This window comes from Leptopilina heterotoma, unplaced genomic scaffold (assembly GCF_015476425.1).
Source record: "Leptopilina heterotoma isolate Lh14 unplaced genomic scaffold, ASM1547642v1 Lhet_347, whole genome shotgun sequence".
Lineage (NCBI taxonomy): Eukaryota > Metazoa > Arthropoda > Insecta > Hymenoptera > Figitidae > Leptopilina > Leptopilina heterotoma.
Genome location: NW_025111030.1, coordinates 688,615 through 705,038, shown reverse-complemented (window position 1 = coordinate 705,038; position 16,424 = coordinate 688,615). Strand labels below are relative to the sequence as shown.

The 16,424-nt window shown below is 25.4% G+C and overlaps 2 protein-coding genes across 2 annotated transcripts; one reads left to right on the top strand and one right to left on the bottom strand.

Annotated features, from left to right (window-relative positions):
• Positions 1-49: 49 nt before the first annotated feature.
• LOC122505158 lies at positions 50-1,481 on the top strand. Its single transcript, XM_043616635.1, has one exon. It carries the CDS (start codon positions 261-263, stop codon positions 1,065-1,067), a length of 807 nt encoding a protein of 268 aa, XP_043472570.1. The 5' UTR covers positions 50-260; the 3' UTR covers positions 1,068-1,481.
• A 3,995-nt stretch (positions 1,482-5,476) lies between these two features.
• LOC122505163 lies at positions 5,477-12,580 on the bottom strand. The gene is made up of 2 exons (XM_043616642.1): positions 11,821-12,580; positions 5,477-5,994 (listed from the first exon to the last, which is right to left on the bottom strand). Exons 1-2 carry the CDS (start codon positions 12,104-12,106, stop codon positions 5,810-5,812), a joined length of 471 nt encoding a protein of 156 aa, XP_043472577.1. The 5' UTR covers positions 12,107-12,580; the 3' UTR covers positions 5,477-5,809.
• Positions 12,581-16,424: the final 3,844 nt, after the last annotated feature.

Genomic DNA, 16,424 nt, shown 5'->3' with positions numbered 1-16,424 from the left:
CATACTTGTGGGAGCTCATCCCCTTACCTTACCGCATTCTATCCTCCACCTGCGGTTGGTATATATCAGCCTGGATGCTTCATCCTGATGCCAGTCTCTCCTTCAGCTTATATTCGGGAATAACATTTTATTTATTTATTTATTTATTTATTATTCAAATTTACTTTATCAACAAGTGGTGCGCGAGTGAGGGTTTTTTCCCCTTTTTTCCCTCTTTAATCAAAATTTCCCGCTAAAAAGTATCAACAAAATATCCAAAAATGGATAGAAAAAAGTGTCTGTTAATGCTTCTGTCAATAAGTGTCGCCTCGTGCTTCACAACACCAACAACGACGACCGGTGACGATAATATTATTGAGAAGGGTTATCGATCTCTCTATCGTGTCTATGAGGAGTGTCAGCAGAGAAATGTCGGCGTGACGCCGTGTCTCAAGAAAAAGGCAATTGCATTTTTCGATCGTATTGGAAAAATAGAATCGCTGCCAATTGCCGAGAATCTCGAGCTGGTGAGATCGCCGGACGCACCGGAAACAACGGAGGCGCCGAGTGTTGATATCGAGACACTTGGTCGTCAATCGGGTGCCTCGAGGGACGAGGTACTCAATGATATTCTCTTCGAGAAGGTGGCAAATCTAATGAATGGCTTTAATGTTCAAATAAGATTGCCAAAAACATCGTCAGTGGAATTGAAGCGCAGTATCGAGGAGGGCCGTGGGAAAATGAAGAAAATGATGGGAATGATGATGATGGGAATGGCAATGAAAATGGCCGCAATGGTACCACTTGCAATGGGTGTACTATTTTTACTCGCTGGAAAAGCGTTGATTATCAGTAAAATTGCCCTTGTTCTGTCGATGATAATTGGACTCAAGAAATTATTGTCGCAGAAGGGAGGCGGCGGCGGTGATCATGGCGGATGGCAACAAGGAGGCGGTGGAGGCGGCGGCGGGGGTTGGGATCGAAGTCTCAAGGGAATTGTCAATCCATTGAATATTGAACTTTCCGATTCCGATCGTCAGTACGCGCAAAATCTTGCCTATAATGGTGCAAGGCAACTGACGAAGTAATTTAGTCAACATTTTTTTTTTTTTGTATAATAAGAAGAACGATTAATTCCGAGTTTGTCCCAAAAAAAAAATAATTGTGCAAAAAATTAGTGCAAAATAACCGCATAAAAATTAGAAGTGCATTGTAATTGTCGTGCTAATTTTTTTAAAGTGAAAATGAAATTGTTCCTTCGTTTAAATTCGACTAATTTTCCATTTATAAAAATTTATAAAATTTTTATAAATCAGTGTGTAAAAAATTGACGAACTGTTTCCGAAAACTTCTGTTTCAATTATTTTATTTTTGACAGTTGTAAATTGTAATTTGACGTGATTGTATTCTAAGGAAATACTTTACTGCAAAACGATACGAAATTAGAAGACTAATTGTGAAAAAAAGTTGATTCATTCTTGATGGTGTATTTACCGTTATTTATTTATTTATTGTATTCTTTTTAAAATTTTATTTTAATTATGTACATAATGTGAAAAAAATGGAGGTCAATATTTATTTTGTAAATACTTTATCAAGCGAAATGTGACAATTTTTTTTATTGACGAATATTTGAAACAAATAAAAAATATTTTATCTACGGTAATGTAGGGCATTTTTTTGTAATATTTTGAACAAATGTGAAAAATGAACTTATAAAAGAGACGGGGACAGGGAAAATTGCATTTTCCACAAATAAAGACTAATATAAATGACGGTTTATAAAGAATTTCTAACTTCTTAATAAAAATGATTTTTGTACTGTGCAAAATGGAAGACTACTTTTTCTTTCTTCTATTATCGCTAAAATAAAAGGGAACTGTTAATAATTTATGATAAAAATGGCAACGTTTAATAATAAAAAAGATTTCTTTTAACTGATCAAATTATTTTTCTTTTTATTTTTGAGTATAGTAACATTTATAATTTGTTGTTTATTACTGAAAATATTCTTTAATTTGGAAATGAATTCTTTCAACTACAATTTTTCTTATCATAGAAATTTGTTTGCTTTATTCTTTATCTGTTTATTTTATTTATAATTCTTAATTTTATTCAGCTTCTTTATACTTATTCTTTCTTTAGAATCATTCTTTAATAATTAATAAACGCTTTTGACAGCAATTCTTCTAGAATTTTTCATTTTTTCAATTTTTTCTTTAATTTAGAAATATTTCTTAATTTAGAATCATTTTTAACTTTCGAATAATTCTTTTATTTTGAGACTTATTTGGATTAAAAGAATTTTTCAAAATTGTTCACTAGTTCCTTAATTAACATTTTTTTTCAATTCAGAATCATTTTCAAATTTAAGAAAATTTAATAAAAATCGTTTTTAGATTCAAAATCTTTTTTTAATTTAATTCTTTAGTTTCGAATCATTTTTCGATTTTAAATTGTTTCTTGATTCGAAGAATTTTCTAATTTGAACTTTGCTCTTTATTTTAAAAATTTTCCTTCGATTTAGAATCAATATTTAATTTATTCATGGAATGCGAATCATTTCTTGATTCTAAATTTTTCTTTAATTTGAAAGCATTCTTTCATTTTAAATTATTCTCAGATTTGGAATTTTATTTAGGTTGAACAATTTTTTTAGATTTGAAATTTTTGTTTTATTTTAAAGATTTTGCTTGGATTTAAAATCAATCTTACAATCAATTTTTGAATTAGAATAGTTTCTTGATTCTAAATCTTTCTTTAATTTAGAATTATTATTTCATTTCAAACATTCTTTGATTTTGAACCATTCTTTATTGTTTAATTATTCTTTAATTTTAAATAATTCTTTAATTTCGAATTATTCTTAAATTTTGAATCATTCTTTAATGTTAAATCCTTTTTTGATTTAGATTCTTTCTTGTGTTTAGAAACTTTCTTTGAATTAGAACTGTTTCGTGATTTTAAATTTGTTTTTTGTTCTGAAAAATTATTTAATTTTAAATCATTCTTTGATTTAGAATCTCTTCTTGATTCAAAAAATTATTTACATTTAATTTCTGCTCTTTATTTTAATAACTTTTCTTTTATTTTACATTATTCTTTGCTTTAAAATCTTTTATTGCTTTAAATAATTTTCTTACATGAATCAGGATTAATTTTCCATTTTGTAATTTTTTTAATTTAGAATTTTCTTTAAATCAGAATCTTTTGTTCATTTTAAAAATTCTTTCTTTAAATTATAATTTTTGCTTAATTTTAAAAACTTTTTGGATATTTACAATCCATTTTTGCTGTCAAGAAAATTTATAATTTGATATAAATATTTGATTTAAATCTTTCTTTCATTAAAAATCACCATTTAATAAATTAATTTAATTAATGAGAATTAATTGTTCATTTAAATAATTATTCTTCGAATCGAAACTACTTTTTTAGAATTTTTCATTTTTGATTCAAAGATTCTTTTTTTAAAGTAGATTCTTTTTTTGAATTTAAATTTTTCTTTAATCAGAATTTGTCATGAATTAGAATTTCTTTTTTCATTAAAATTTTCTTGAATTAGAATTTTTCATGAATTAGATTTTTTTTATATTAGAATTTTTCTTGAATTAGAATTTTCCCATGAATTAGAATCTATTTTTTATTTGAAGAAACCTTTCCTTAAATTAAAATTTATTCTCGATTTGAAACAACCTTTTCTTAAATTAAAATCTATTCTTAGTTTCAAGAAGCAGAGTCTATATTTTTAATTTGAAAAGCCTATTTCGTGATTTAGAATCTTATCTTTTTTTGAATAATCCCTTTATAGAATTATAATGTATTTCTCATTTGAAATTTTTTTTTCTGAATTAGAATATTTTCTTGTTTAAAAAAAAATTCTCTGGAATTAAAATCGTTTCCTGTATTTCAATCATTATTCTTTGATTTACAATCCTTGATTCAATTAAAATCTTTTCTCTTCTTTAAACAAATTTTCTTTAAATTCAATTTTTTTTCACTCAAAATTGTTTTACTCTCTTTTTTTCTCAACAAAAAAAAACTTTTTTTAAAAATTCTTTCTATTTTCAATCATTCTTTTAATTTTTATATATAATAACTATTAACTAATAACTCTTGTCAAAGAAATAATTTTTGAACCAATGAATATTTTTCTTTAAATGTATAAACATAGAGACCATTTTTTCCAGAATTAAAATTTTTCTCTCTATTTTATTCACGAAAGAGTTGAAAGAACTAATAATAAACTGTTAGAAATGACATGCAGTATATTTTTCATTACATAACATTTTTTTTCAAAACCAAATTATCTCTTTTTACAATTACTAAGCGTTTCGCAATCTCGGAATGGCGATCGTTGATGACAACACTAACCCATATAAATCGGTAGCAAAGCTAATGTAGCGATTAGCGATAATACCGGTAAAGTAGTTTTATTCGTAATATAGGAACAAATGATAATGACAGGCGCCTCGATTCTCTTTTCCTCTTGAATTGATATACATAATATATATTTATAAATCTGTCGGAATTAATGTTTCAAGGAAAAAAAAGAAGAGAATCGATTGCGTGCAAGAAACATTATTGTACCCACTGGGTTTAATGACACTAATCGGTTAACGGAATCAAGAAGATACACTATACATATACATATATTGCGTCAATCTACGGAATCTCATAATCATGCAATGTTTCCTTTTATTGTACGTTCATTTAAAATACTCACACAACAATTTAATGTCAAGTTTAATCCTCTCTTCGGCCTCAACAATTTTTTTTTCTTCATCTTCTTTATTTTTTCTCATATTTATCATAGCTTTTTTTCCACTGTAAAACTAATGGTAATTTCTATAAGATAAAAAAATTAGAAGGAACAATAAATAATAAAATTTTCAATCAACAATAAAAAATTATTTACAAATGGAAATTGTCAGAACAATAAAAATGGTTAATAATTGAAATTATTGAATAGTAATAATAATAATGATTAATAATGGAAGTTGTTTAATAATAAAAATTATTATTAATGAAAATTTTTCAGTAATAAAAATTGTTAATAATGAAAATTATTAAATAATAATAAACTATTAACAATAAAAATTAAAAAGTGATAAAAATTGTTAATAATAGAAATCATTGAATAATATTGAATTATATAAATTGTTTTTGGAAATTATAGAATAATTACAAATAGAAAATAATGAAAATTGGTAATAAAATATATAATGATAATAAAAGTAAATAAACATATAAACGAGAATTGTAAAAAAATTACAACTAAAATTAAATTTAAAATTTCTTTTATTCAATAGAAATTTTTCTACTATACATTAAATAAAGTTTCTCTACTCCTCACAAAACAAAAATATTTTATTATTTATAAAATAATAAAAAAATTTTATTTAAAACTAAATAATTTACTATTTCTCTATTTTCTCTTGGCAATTAAATTAATTTATATTCTTTGGAAATTAAATTATTAATTCCTCGTGTGGCAATTATATATGTATAAATACTGAAGAAAGGGTTAAATCCAGAAAAAATGTACAATATTTTTTTTAATTGTAAATTATCGAAAAAGTGCCTGTCAATAAGATTGTATTCGCCTAATACTTTTTGATGTGAAATCAAAGAAAAATAACAATATTTATTTATTTGTAAATCGATGTATAAGACGATGCAAAATTGTTTTTTTTTGCCAAAAAAAAAAAAAAATAAAGTCATTTGTTGTTAATTTAATTTGTTTTTCTTTGCGTAAAATTTCTTTCTTCCCTAAAAAAAAATTTCGAGTACCTGATTTCAACCTGTTTTTTTTAATTGAAAAAAATCATCATTTCGATCTAAGTCCTAAAACTGCGGCGAAGAGAGCGAAGAAAAATCCAGCTAGCGCCGTTGTTGACGTTAATAAAATTACACCTCCAACCAGAATAGGAACTAGTGCCATTAGCTTCATTTTATAGGCCATTAGCAATGCTAACATCTTGTTATTATGCTTGTTTCGCTTCCTTGGTTCAACTAGAAAATAAAATCCACTAATTAATTACACAAATTAAGGAGGAATCGCATAAATAAAATTTTTATGCAATTTTATAAAATTAATTTTAGTTTAAATTTTTTACAATATTATTCTTTTCTTTATAAATATTTTTATATTTTTTCAAAAAATTTACCTATAATTTTCGGAAAAGGAAATTGTATTTTTTATTAGAACAAATATTTCGTTTTGTACAAATTAAAAATAAAAAACATGACAAAAATTTTTTTATTTCTTTTTGGTATTAAAGAGTCCAAAAATTATTTTCTTTTGAAATTAAAAAATATTATAAAAATGTTGTTATGTAAAAATGAAACCGAATTTTTAAAATAATGACAGAAAAAATCTCAAACCCAAGAAATTTGTTAATAAATTTTACAATTAAAATTTGTCTTTATAAATTGCAAATTAAGAAATTAAGTAGTTTACATGATTTTTATAAAAATATATTTATTATAATAATAGTTGGAAAATAATTAACAATAGTGATACTATTAATAATAGTACCTAGTAAAGCTAAAAATAATAATTATAATATTAATAATAATAATAATAATAATAATAATAATAATAATAATAATAATAATAATTATAACCATAATTATGATGATAGAAAAATTTTAAACATATTAAAGAAATTAAGAGTTCTAAGTAAAAAACAAATATTAAATAAATAATAATTATAATAATTCTGATAAAAATTATTGAAACAAAAATATATTAAAATATAAAAAGTAAAGTAAGTAAATAAAGTAAATGAATAAATAAAATATTCAAGTCCTCATTTAACACTTGAATGAAAATGCGCCCAATAATAAGAATAATTAAAAGTTGTTTAATGAAAAGGAAAACTAACAAGCATAATGAAATGGGGAATAAATTAAAATAGAGAAACAGTAGCGTTAACGATGACGAAACCAATGGAGAATATTGCCCAATAAAATTATTGAGAATTCTAGGTTAGTGGACCGTGAAAAAATGAGCAGCAGCAGAAGAAGAAGAAGAAGAAGAAGCAGCTCATTACAAACGTAATATTGCCCCAGCCGTTTATTCTAATTAGATTTAAATATTCCAAGGGAAGTAGTTCAAATTTAATCTAAGCGAAGAATCTACTCATCGAGACAATGATCCATGAACATGAAAATAATAGGAAAACAACAATTATTTTTTTCTTCCCGGAAAACATTAATCCTTAAAACAAAACAAATAATTCTCTTTTTTTCTTCAGCAAATGTTTACACTGTATAGAATTTGTCACTTCTTGTTTTTTCTCTTAAAAAAAAGGCTTCCAGGAAATTTTAAAAATTTACTTTCTTTATTTACTTTTATTTATTTATTTACTTTATTTAAATTTACTCTTTTTAGAGGAGAGTGGGGCAAAATGAGGTACCTTTTTGAAATTGTCTCTTTACAGAGAACCAAACGAATAAACCGATTTAACTAAACATCAGAATTCTTCTTTGTACACTTAGCTTTGAGGAAATTATGATAATAGCGGAGAAAAATTTTTGAAAGAACTTATATCGTATTTTTTCAAAATTTGTGACATGCTTAACTTTCGGGCTTTATATTATTAACACTATTTAAGTTTTTCAACTTTTGATTTTTTCACGTGAAAGAGCAAAGAATAATCTGTCGAATAGCACCATAATCTCAAAATCGATTTTTTTAACGATAGGTCCCTTTTCTCGTGTCGCGTCACATTTATTAAATTTTTGTTGTATGTGATTATGAAAAAAACAAGTAATATTTATTAGAATTTAACAAAAAAACATCGATAATGGAAAATATCGATATATCATCGATAGAGAAACATCGATAGTATTAATGTCTCGAAACAAAAATATCGATTCTTCTGCAGGAAATTTTAAAATATTCATAATATATAATGTTTTTAAATAGTTGAATTAAACGGCGTAGCACCCGGTATGCCCTACACTGGATATTAAAACAAAATGTAATGTTTCCAAGTTATTGTAAACAATTTAACAATCTATTCTATTGGAAATTACTCTAGAAAAAGTGCTGAAAAAGATCCCATACTTGACAAATTAAAGGCATTAGCCCAAAAAGTTTTGTAAGAACTTTAATTTCGATAAACATTCATATTTTTTGCTTAAAACTTTAAAGTTGTATAACTTTCAAAAGAAAATTGTTTTTTTAGTGTTTTCATAATTAATAACATTTTCTTATTAATCCATATTGGACAGAGATGTAAAAATTTTTTACTTAGATATCGAAAGAGAAGAAAAGTAGAAGAAGCAAAATAAACAAACGAAGAAGAAGCATAAGCAAGAGAGGAAAAAGAAAAATAATCAGAACAACAGTAAAAATAATATCAAAATTAATATATAAAAGAAGATGGCAAGAAAAGAAAAAAATGTTTTTGTTCCGAAACTATTTGTAAATTTATAAAGATAAAAATCGAAACAAATAATTTTTTTCTCTTCAAACATTAATTTTCATTGGATCGATAAATAAGTTTGGAATTTTTCATGTTCTTGCTTTATGACTTTTGTAAATAACAATCAGAAAATATTGTCCTCGATATTTTTTTTCTTTTTCCGAATACAAGAGATACAAATTATTGTGATCTTAATAAATGTTGGTCTGTAATTTTTTAGCAGATTACATGATTGCACTTGAAATATACAGTCTGAAAGATATAGGGAAGAGTTTATACCTATATGAAAACGGGACTGCCTCCGGATAATCGTGGTCAATACGTGACTTCTACAGTCTATTATTTTCATTCGATAATACACGATTAGATTGAAATAAAATGTTGTTGTTGCACGTTCTTCGACATAAACTTTTGCAAGAAAGACATGTAACGACAATCGATTATTATTTCCTTATTTTTTTCTCTAAATCATTCGTTTCTTTCGCATATTTTGAAAGTTTGTATTTATTGATTTTTTAAATTTATTTTAAACAATTTTTTTATATAAAAAATTTAATTATTTTTTTACAAGTATCCAGTGAATTTCTGAATAAAATTTAATGAAATTTTGAATTAATTTTACTTAAATAAGTTTTTTTTTTATTTAATTTTAATTGAATTTCATTTAATCCAAATATATTAAGTGACAGGAACAAAAATCTAAAGAAAAATAAAAAAAAGAATTGTAAAAGGGTAAATAAAAATACCTGAGAAAGTAAATTTTATATTTAGTTTTGGTTTTTTTATCCTTTATGATAAACTTATTTGGAATTTAATTACTTCCATTATACAGAAAATTGTAAAAAAAGAAGAAAAAGATGAAGCAAAGATAAAGAAAAATTGAAAAAGAAAAAAAAGATTCAAAATAAGAAGTAGAAGATAGAAAAGAAAAAGGGAATAAGAAAAGAAAAGAAGAAGAAAAAAGAAAATAAAAAGCAGAAGAGAAGAAAGAAAAAACGTAAAAAAGAAAAAGAATGTACAAAATAAAAGAAGCAATGAAAAGAAATGAAATGTAGAAAAAAGAAAATGAAAAGAAAGCAGAAAAAGAGAGGAAAAATAAGAAGATGATATAGAATAAGTGAAAGAAGAAAGGAAAAGAAACGAAGAAGAAACAAAATTAAAAGCAGAAGAAAAAACAGTAGTAAAGAAAAGGAGTAAAAAAAGAAGATATAAAATAAGTGGAAGAACAATAGAAAGCAAAAACGAAAGGAAGTAAAAAAAGCTACAAAATAAAAGGAAGAAGAAAATAAATGAAAGAAGAATGAGAAAAGAAAAAAGAAGGAAGAAATACAAATACAAATAAAGAAAAATGAATAAGAAAAGAAAAAGAAGATACGACATAAGAACCAAAAAAAGATAGAAAAACAGGAATAAGTAAAAAGAAAAGTGAAAAAGAGGTAAAAGAGTAACTAGAAGAAAGGAAAAGAAAAAACTAATAAGTAAAGAAAAGCTAATGGAGAAGAATAAATAAAACGCATAAGCAAAACGAAAAATAAAAAGCACAAGTAAAAAGAATGAAAGAAGAAAAAGAAAATGAAAAAAAAGAAAAGAAAAGATAAAAAAGAAACAAAAATTGAAAATAATGAGGAAAAATAAAAAGCAGAAGAAAAGAAAGAAAAAAGTAATAAGGAAAGAAAAAAATATGAAGAAGGAAATAAAGGAAAACATAAATAAGAAAATGAAAAAAAGAAACAAAATAAAAAACTGGAGAAAAGAAACGATAAAAAAATAAGATTTAGAGGGAAATAAAGCAAAAAAATAATAAGAAAAGGAGAAAAATGGAAAAAAGAAACAAAATGAAATACAGAAAAAAAGAAAGAATAAAGGAAATAAAAAAAGATAAACACAAAGAAAATTAAAAAGCAGAAGAAAGGAAAAGGAGAAAAAAATAAATGGATTATGCAAAAGAAATGGAAAAAACCAAAAGAAACAAAAAAATGAAAAAGCTGCACAAGAAAATAATTAAAAGCAATAAGAGATGAAAAAGAAGTCTGGAAAATGCGAAAATTGAAGCAAAAGACATAAAGAACATAAAAACAAGAAATAAAGATGTGAAATAAAAATAAGAAGCAGGTTAAAAGGCGATTGACGATAAAAAGTTACGAGAAAAAAGAAGAAATAGAAGTAACAGAAAGAAAAGAAGAAGGAAAAGAGTAAAAAGAAATAAAAAATAGAGGGAGAAGAATCATTAAAAGAAAAAGAATAAAAAGGAAAATTTTGTTTTAAATATAAAAGAATACTGAATAGAAGCAGTAGAGAAAGAAAAAGAAAAAGAAAAAGAAAAAGAAAAAGAAAAAGAAAAAGAAAAAGAAAAAGAAAAAGAAAAAGAAAAAGAAAAAGAAAAAGAAAAAGAAAAAGAAAAAGAAAAAGAAAAAGAAAAAGAAAAAGAAAAAGAAAAAGAAAAAGAAAAAGAAAAAGAAAAAGAAAAAGAAAAAGAAAAAGAAAAAGAAAAAGAAAAAGAAAAAGAAAAAGAAAAAGAAAAAGAAAAAGAAAAAGAAAAAGAAAAAGAAAAAGAAAAAGAAAAGAAAAGAAAAAAAAAAGAAAAAGAAAAAATTGTAAAAAAACTAAGAATAGCATAAAATAAATCAAAATTAGAAAAAGAAAGAAAAAATGAAGGAGAAGAAGAAAGAAACGGAAATTGAGAAGGAAAAACAGTAAAATATAAAGAAAATATGTGGGAGAAATAGAGAAAGACAAGGTGAGATAATAAAACAAGAAGAACAACAAAAAGGAAAACAGTAAAAATAGCAAGTAGAAGAAATATCTGAAAAATGGGGAGAAGATGAAAATGAAGATTCAAAATAAGAGGAGGTCAATAATTAGTTCAAAGAGAGGATTAAAAAATAGAAGATGAAGAGAAAAAACTAGGGAATGTGAGAAAATAGAAACAGATGAAATAAATAAAAGATGATGAAGATAGAAGATGAAGGTGATATTGAATATATAGGATATAAATAAATCAAACGTAGAAGAAAAATCAGTTAAAAGCAAAAACCAAGTAGGAGAAATAAAGGAAGAAAGAAATAGAAGAATATGTAGAAGAAAGAAGAAAAGAAGATACAGAAAAAATAGGAGAAAAAGAAGCAGAAGAAAAATGAAAAGAAGATGCGGAATAAATACGAGAAGGAGGAAGAAAAAGAAGAACGAGGAGAAGAAGAGGAAAAAGAAGAGGAAGGAGGAGGTGATGGAAGGAAAAGAAGAAAACGAAGAAGAGGAAAAAGACGAGGAAAGAGGAGAAGGAAAAAACAAAATATTAATTAATTCTCATAAATAACTTAATAATTAACTAATCCATGTTTTCAAGCACAATTTTTCTAAATAAATAACTAATTAATCAATTTTTCTTGTTTATAAAAAAATTTACCTGCTTTTTTCACATACAATTGCACATTTTTAAAGGCAGATTCCGCATCATCGATAGCATCGTTAGCATCATCAAGAAAGCCTCTACTTTGAAAATGTGCAATTTGCATTTGACGTCGACTACTATCTATAAAATCAGTTCCATCGTGAGTCACGAAAACTCGAGATGAAGTAGAAGAAGAAAAAGAAGGCTTGTTAACTCCATCATCAGATGCTGAAGAATGTTGAAGGGCATGTACCACGCAAATCACAGCCAACAGAATCACGACTAGATTCACTCTCAGCATTATGTTTTCCACGTTTCTTCACCACAAGATCATTTGGAGAGATGTTAAATAGGCGAAAAAAAATTGTTTTCTAATTTTTTCTTTTACATATTAGTGAAAGCTTTTCAAGGTACTTCCTATTCTCAAATCACTTTTATCTTCATTCCATTGCATCTTGAATTTTTGTCTCTCTTCCTCCTACTCAAATTATTGTTTTTATGAAAATTTGTCCACTACTTTTTGTTGTGTTATTAATTTCTTTTCACTTGAACTTTATCGTAAACAATCACTTTATTTTTCTTCAATGATGGTAATAATTTTTTTTATTGAAATTAGAAATGAATTGGAATTTAATGGGGATATTAAAAATAGTAGCGAAAAAAATGATCACAAGACAACAACACACAGTACAACGAACGATCGTGAACTAAACTTGATCTAGACTCGATTTTATGATGAAAACCACGGGGGGTATAATGTGCGGGGTACCAAAGAGAGTTATCACGCTTGAGTTGCTATGAAAATCGGCAGTCCGTGAAAAATTAGACTGAAGATTATTATGCGTGTTGTAAGTACTATGATCGATGGGACTATGATGAGCTATCGTATTGCTTGGTGAGTTGGCAATAGAGTCCTTAAACGCAATTTTTTTATTTTGGTCTTATTTATAAATTAGGAGGGAGATGATATGTTGGTGTAATGATGGCTGTTTCCTCTTTGTGAGCGACTTGTTTCTTTTTTCGGAGACACGCTCGGCAGTTATTACGGCCATTTATTTGTATGTGACTTTGAAATTTTTTTTCTTTTTGACCTAATTATATAAATATAAATGTGCATTAAAATGAGACCTTCTCATTTTTGATGAGAATGTAAAAAAAATAATAGGATTGGTTCACGAGAGGAAAGTGATTGATGGAAATATAAAAAGGCTACTTTTAGAAAATTGACATATTATTTTATGTGATCTACAAACTGGATTCAATGCTAGTTGTTTTAAATTATAGTTTGATTTCTTTGCGGAACTCTCTCGTTGACGATGGGGACTAATGATACGTGACTGAGGGAGAAATATAGTTTTTTCCTTATTCGATTGTTCTTTTAAAGGAAAAAAATTATGGGATGCTTTTGAATTTTTGGAAAATATTTGTTGTGGAAAAATTTGAAAATAGTAATGTAGTTCTGTTTCGTGGGGGTGGAATTAAAAAATACGAAATTTAAAGTTGTTACGCAGGGGTTGAAACGGTGAAACTCACAAGGTTCTAAATTGCAAGGATCGAAACTGAAATATTAGAAAATTTTTCAATTTAAAACTGAAAGGTCTTAAAATAGAAAATTCAAATCAAAATCAGAGAAACAATTTCACAGATTTAAAATTGAAAGATATGAAACTACAAAATTCAAAACAGAAAGATTAAAAAATTGAAGGCTCGAAACCACAAAATACAAAACTATGAAAGATTGAAAATTACTTGGTAGAAATTCTAAGAGTCGAAACTACAAAATTCAAAAATTTAGAATTCAAATTTGTAAAATTTAAAAATTCTTACTAGAATAAAAAATTAAAGGTACCTACAACATTATTAAATTCGAGAACAAAGATGAGAAATTATTAACATAGAGAACTATGAGAAATTAAAGAAGTAGGTACATAATTAAAAAACTGATAGATTCAGAATTAAAATATTCAAAAGTACGAAAGTTAAAACTCAAACTTGTAAAATTTTAAGATATGGAATTGGGAAATTCAAAATTTTTGCAAGGATCAAAAGTACAAAATTTAAAAACTGAAAGTTTTAAAACTTTGATATTTAAAACGATAAAAAATCCAAAACTGAAAGATGCAAAAATTTCATCTTTGAAATTACAAAATTTAAAACTTTTGCAAAAATCAAAATTGAAAGACTCAAAAATACAAAATTGTTGGATTAAAAACTGCAAAGTTAAAAACTAAAAAATTCAAAAGTAAATATTCGGAATTGCAAAATTAGAAACTATTACAAGGATTAAAACTAAAAGATATAAAAAACTCAAAAATCAAAACTAAAAGGATAAGAAATTTGAGATTTGGAATTGCAAAAATTCAAAAGTAACGATTTAAAAATACACAATTTAAAAACTGACAGACACAAATCTTTAAAATTTAAATCTAAATATTTACCAATTTTTAAGGTTTCTAATGGTAAAATTTTAAATTCTTGCAAGGATTAAAACTAAAGTTAGAAAACAACAACATTTAAAACTAATAGATTAAAAAATCTAATGTTTTCAATTACCAAATTCCAATTTCTTTCAAGGATCAAATCCGAAAAATACAAATCGACAAAATTCAAAACTAAAATATTTAAAATTGAAAGATTTTAAACTATAAAATTCATAACTAAGAGATTAAAAAATTTAATCCATAGAATTGCAAGATTCAAAGTTTTTGCAAAGATCAATACTTATAAAAGAATCTACAAAATCCGCAAGTCAATTCAATTTACAATTTTTAATTCTTGCGAGAATATCAAATCTAAAAGATACAAAAAAAAATTCAAAATAATAACAGTTAAAATTGAAATATTTTAAACTACAAAATTTATATCTTAAAATTGCAAAACTGAAAAATGTAACCTTCAAGTTTGAAACTGAAATGTTTAAAATATAGTAAGGTTCAAAATTTCAAAATTCAAATCTGGATGATTTATAACTGTAAAATTTAAATTGCCACCAAAAGTTTTTTAAATTAAAATATTTGTCTAAAAAAATTTTAAATCGGTTACAAAATATTCTGATCCTTTTTGGATTTTTATTTTTCTTAAAAATTGATAGATTTTAAAATCCATCGTAGAAAATATATTTTCATATCTGGGTGATTTTCAAGTAAACTGTCATTTTTTTTAATAAGACGTTTTTCCACTAAAATAGTAAACCAAATTTGACATTCATTACATATTTTAGTACATTTTTGTTATTGAAGTATATGTTTAAAAGAAAACTACAAGATCTCGAATATTTTTAAAGTTACGATGAAAAACGCAAAAATGACATGCCACGGACCTATGACATTGTGCCACGGTCCTGACATGTGTGTCACAGTTAGAACACGTAAATAAATAAATAATTGAATAAATATTTTCTTTTCAATGCTCGCACTTCAAAATAATACCAGTAGAAGTGAATTAAAAATAAAAGTGAGTAATAAAATCACGATTTCGTTAACATATGTACGTACAAAGTAATTAACAATTTTAAACATGAAAAAAGTGCTCGTGTACGTAGAATATCATTATAATAAAACTATTTTTATATGTAAAACATCTAGTTAGATTTTGTCTACAAAGTACTCAAAATATAGTCTCAATATTAGATGAAGTAACAACTTCAGAACAAAATTTAAAAAAAACGTGTGCCACGGACCTGACATTTCTTAATTTTCATTATGATAATGATTAGTTAATGAATTGAATATTAAGTATCTTTAAGAAGAGACTTAAATTAAGTAATTTAGGGTAGTGGCACCAGTGCAAAAACATTTAAGAAAATGTATACTTTCGATATTTTTTATTGACATTCTTGAATTTTCTTTTAAACATGTGCAATGATTAGCAAAATTTGTAAAGAATTTGAAGCCTATGATACAAATTTTGTAAATATAACATAAAATATCAAATTTTAATCACCGACAGATTGGCTCGGTCGAATAAATGCCTGGCTCGGTGGGCGGACCAAGGGTACTTGGTTCGCGCCCATTAGCCTGGGATTTTTCCGGCACGTGAGATAATCTGAGCGGGAGGTTTGACGTCGAAGTATAATGATGTGCACCGTCGATTATTGTCCGGTACACACCATTAGAATTCGACTGTCGATAAACCGGTTGTACTCAGGAGAGGTTTTCTACAGTTTCCCTCTTCTCTGGCGAGAAAACCCATTAGATAAACCCATTCCTAATTTTCAAGTCGCTCTGTAGGCGCAAAAATTTAGTATTAAGAAATGTTTGTAAGAAATGTTCTACGGTTGTAAAAACACTCGTATAGCCAAGATTGTAGGCTTAAGACGGGTGTATAAACAAATAAATAAATATCAAATTTTAATCAAATATTGAAAAATGTCCATTTTACCAGTGAAAGAATGTTGACCAGTAAAAGAACAGTTGTATTTTCCAGTGAAAGAACAAATCAAATTTATATTAATACAGTGTCTAAAAATAACAAAAATTATGTGAAAAACGCTACAAATATTCTAAAACAATTTAACAATTTACTATTATTAATATTTTTCTAATTACGCAACCAGAAATATTATTTAATTGCACCTGAAACTTGTAACCTTTTTTCTGTTTATGCTTCATTCATTTGTC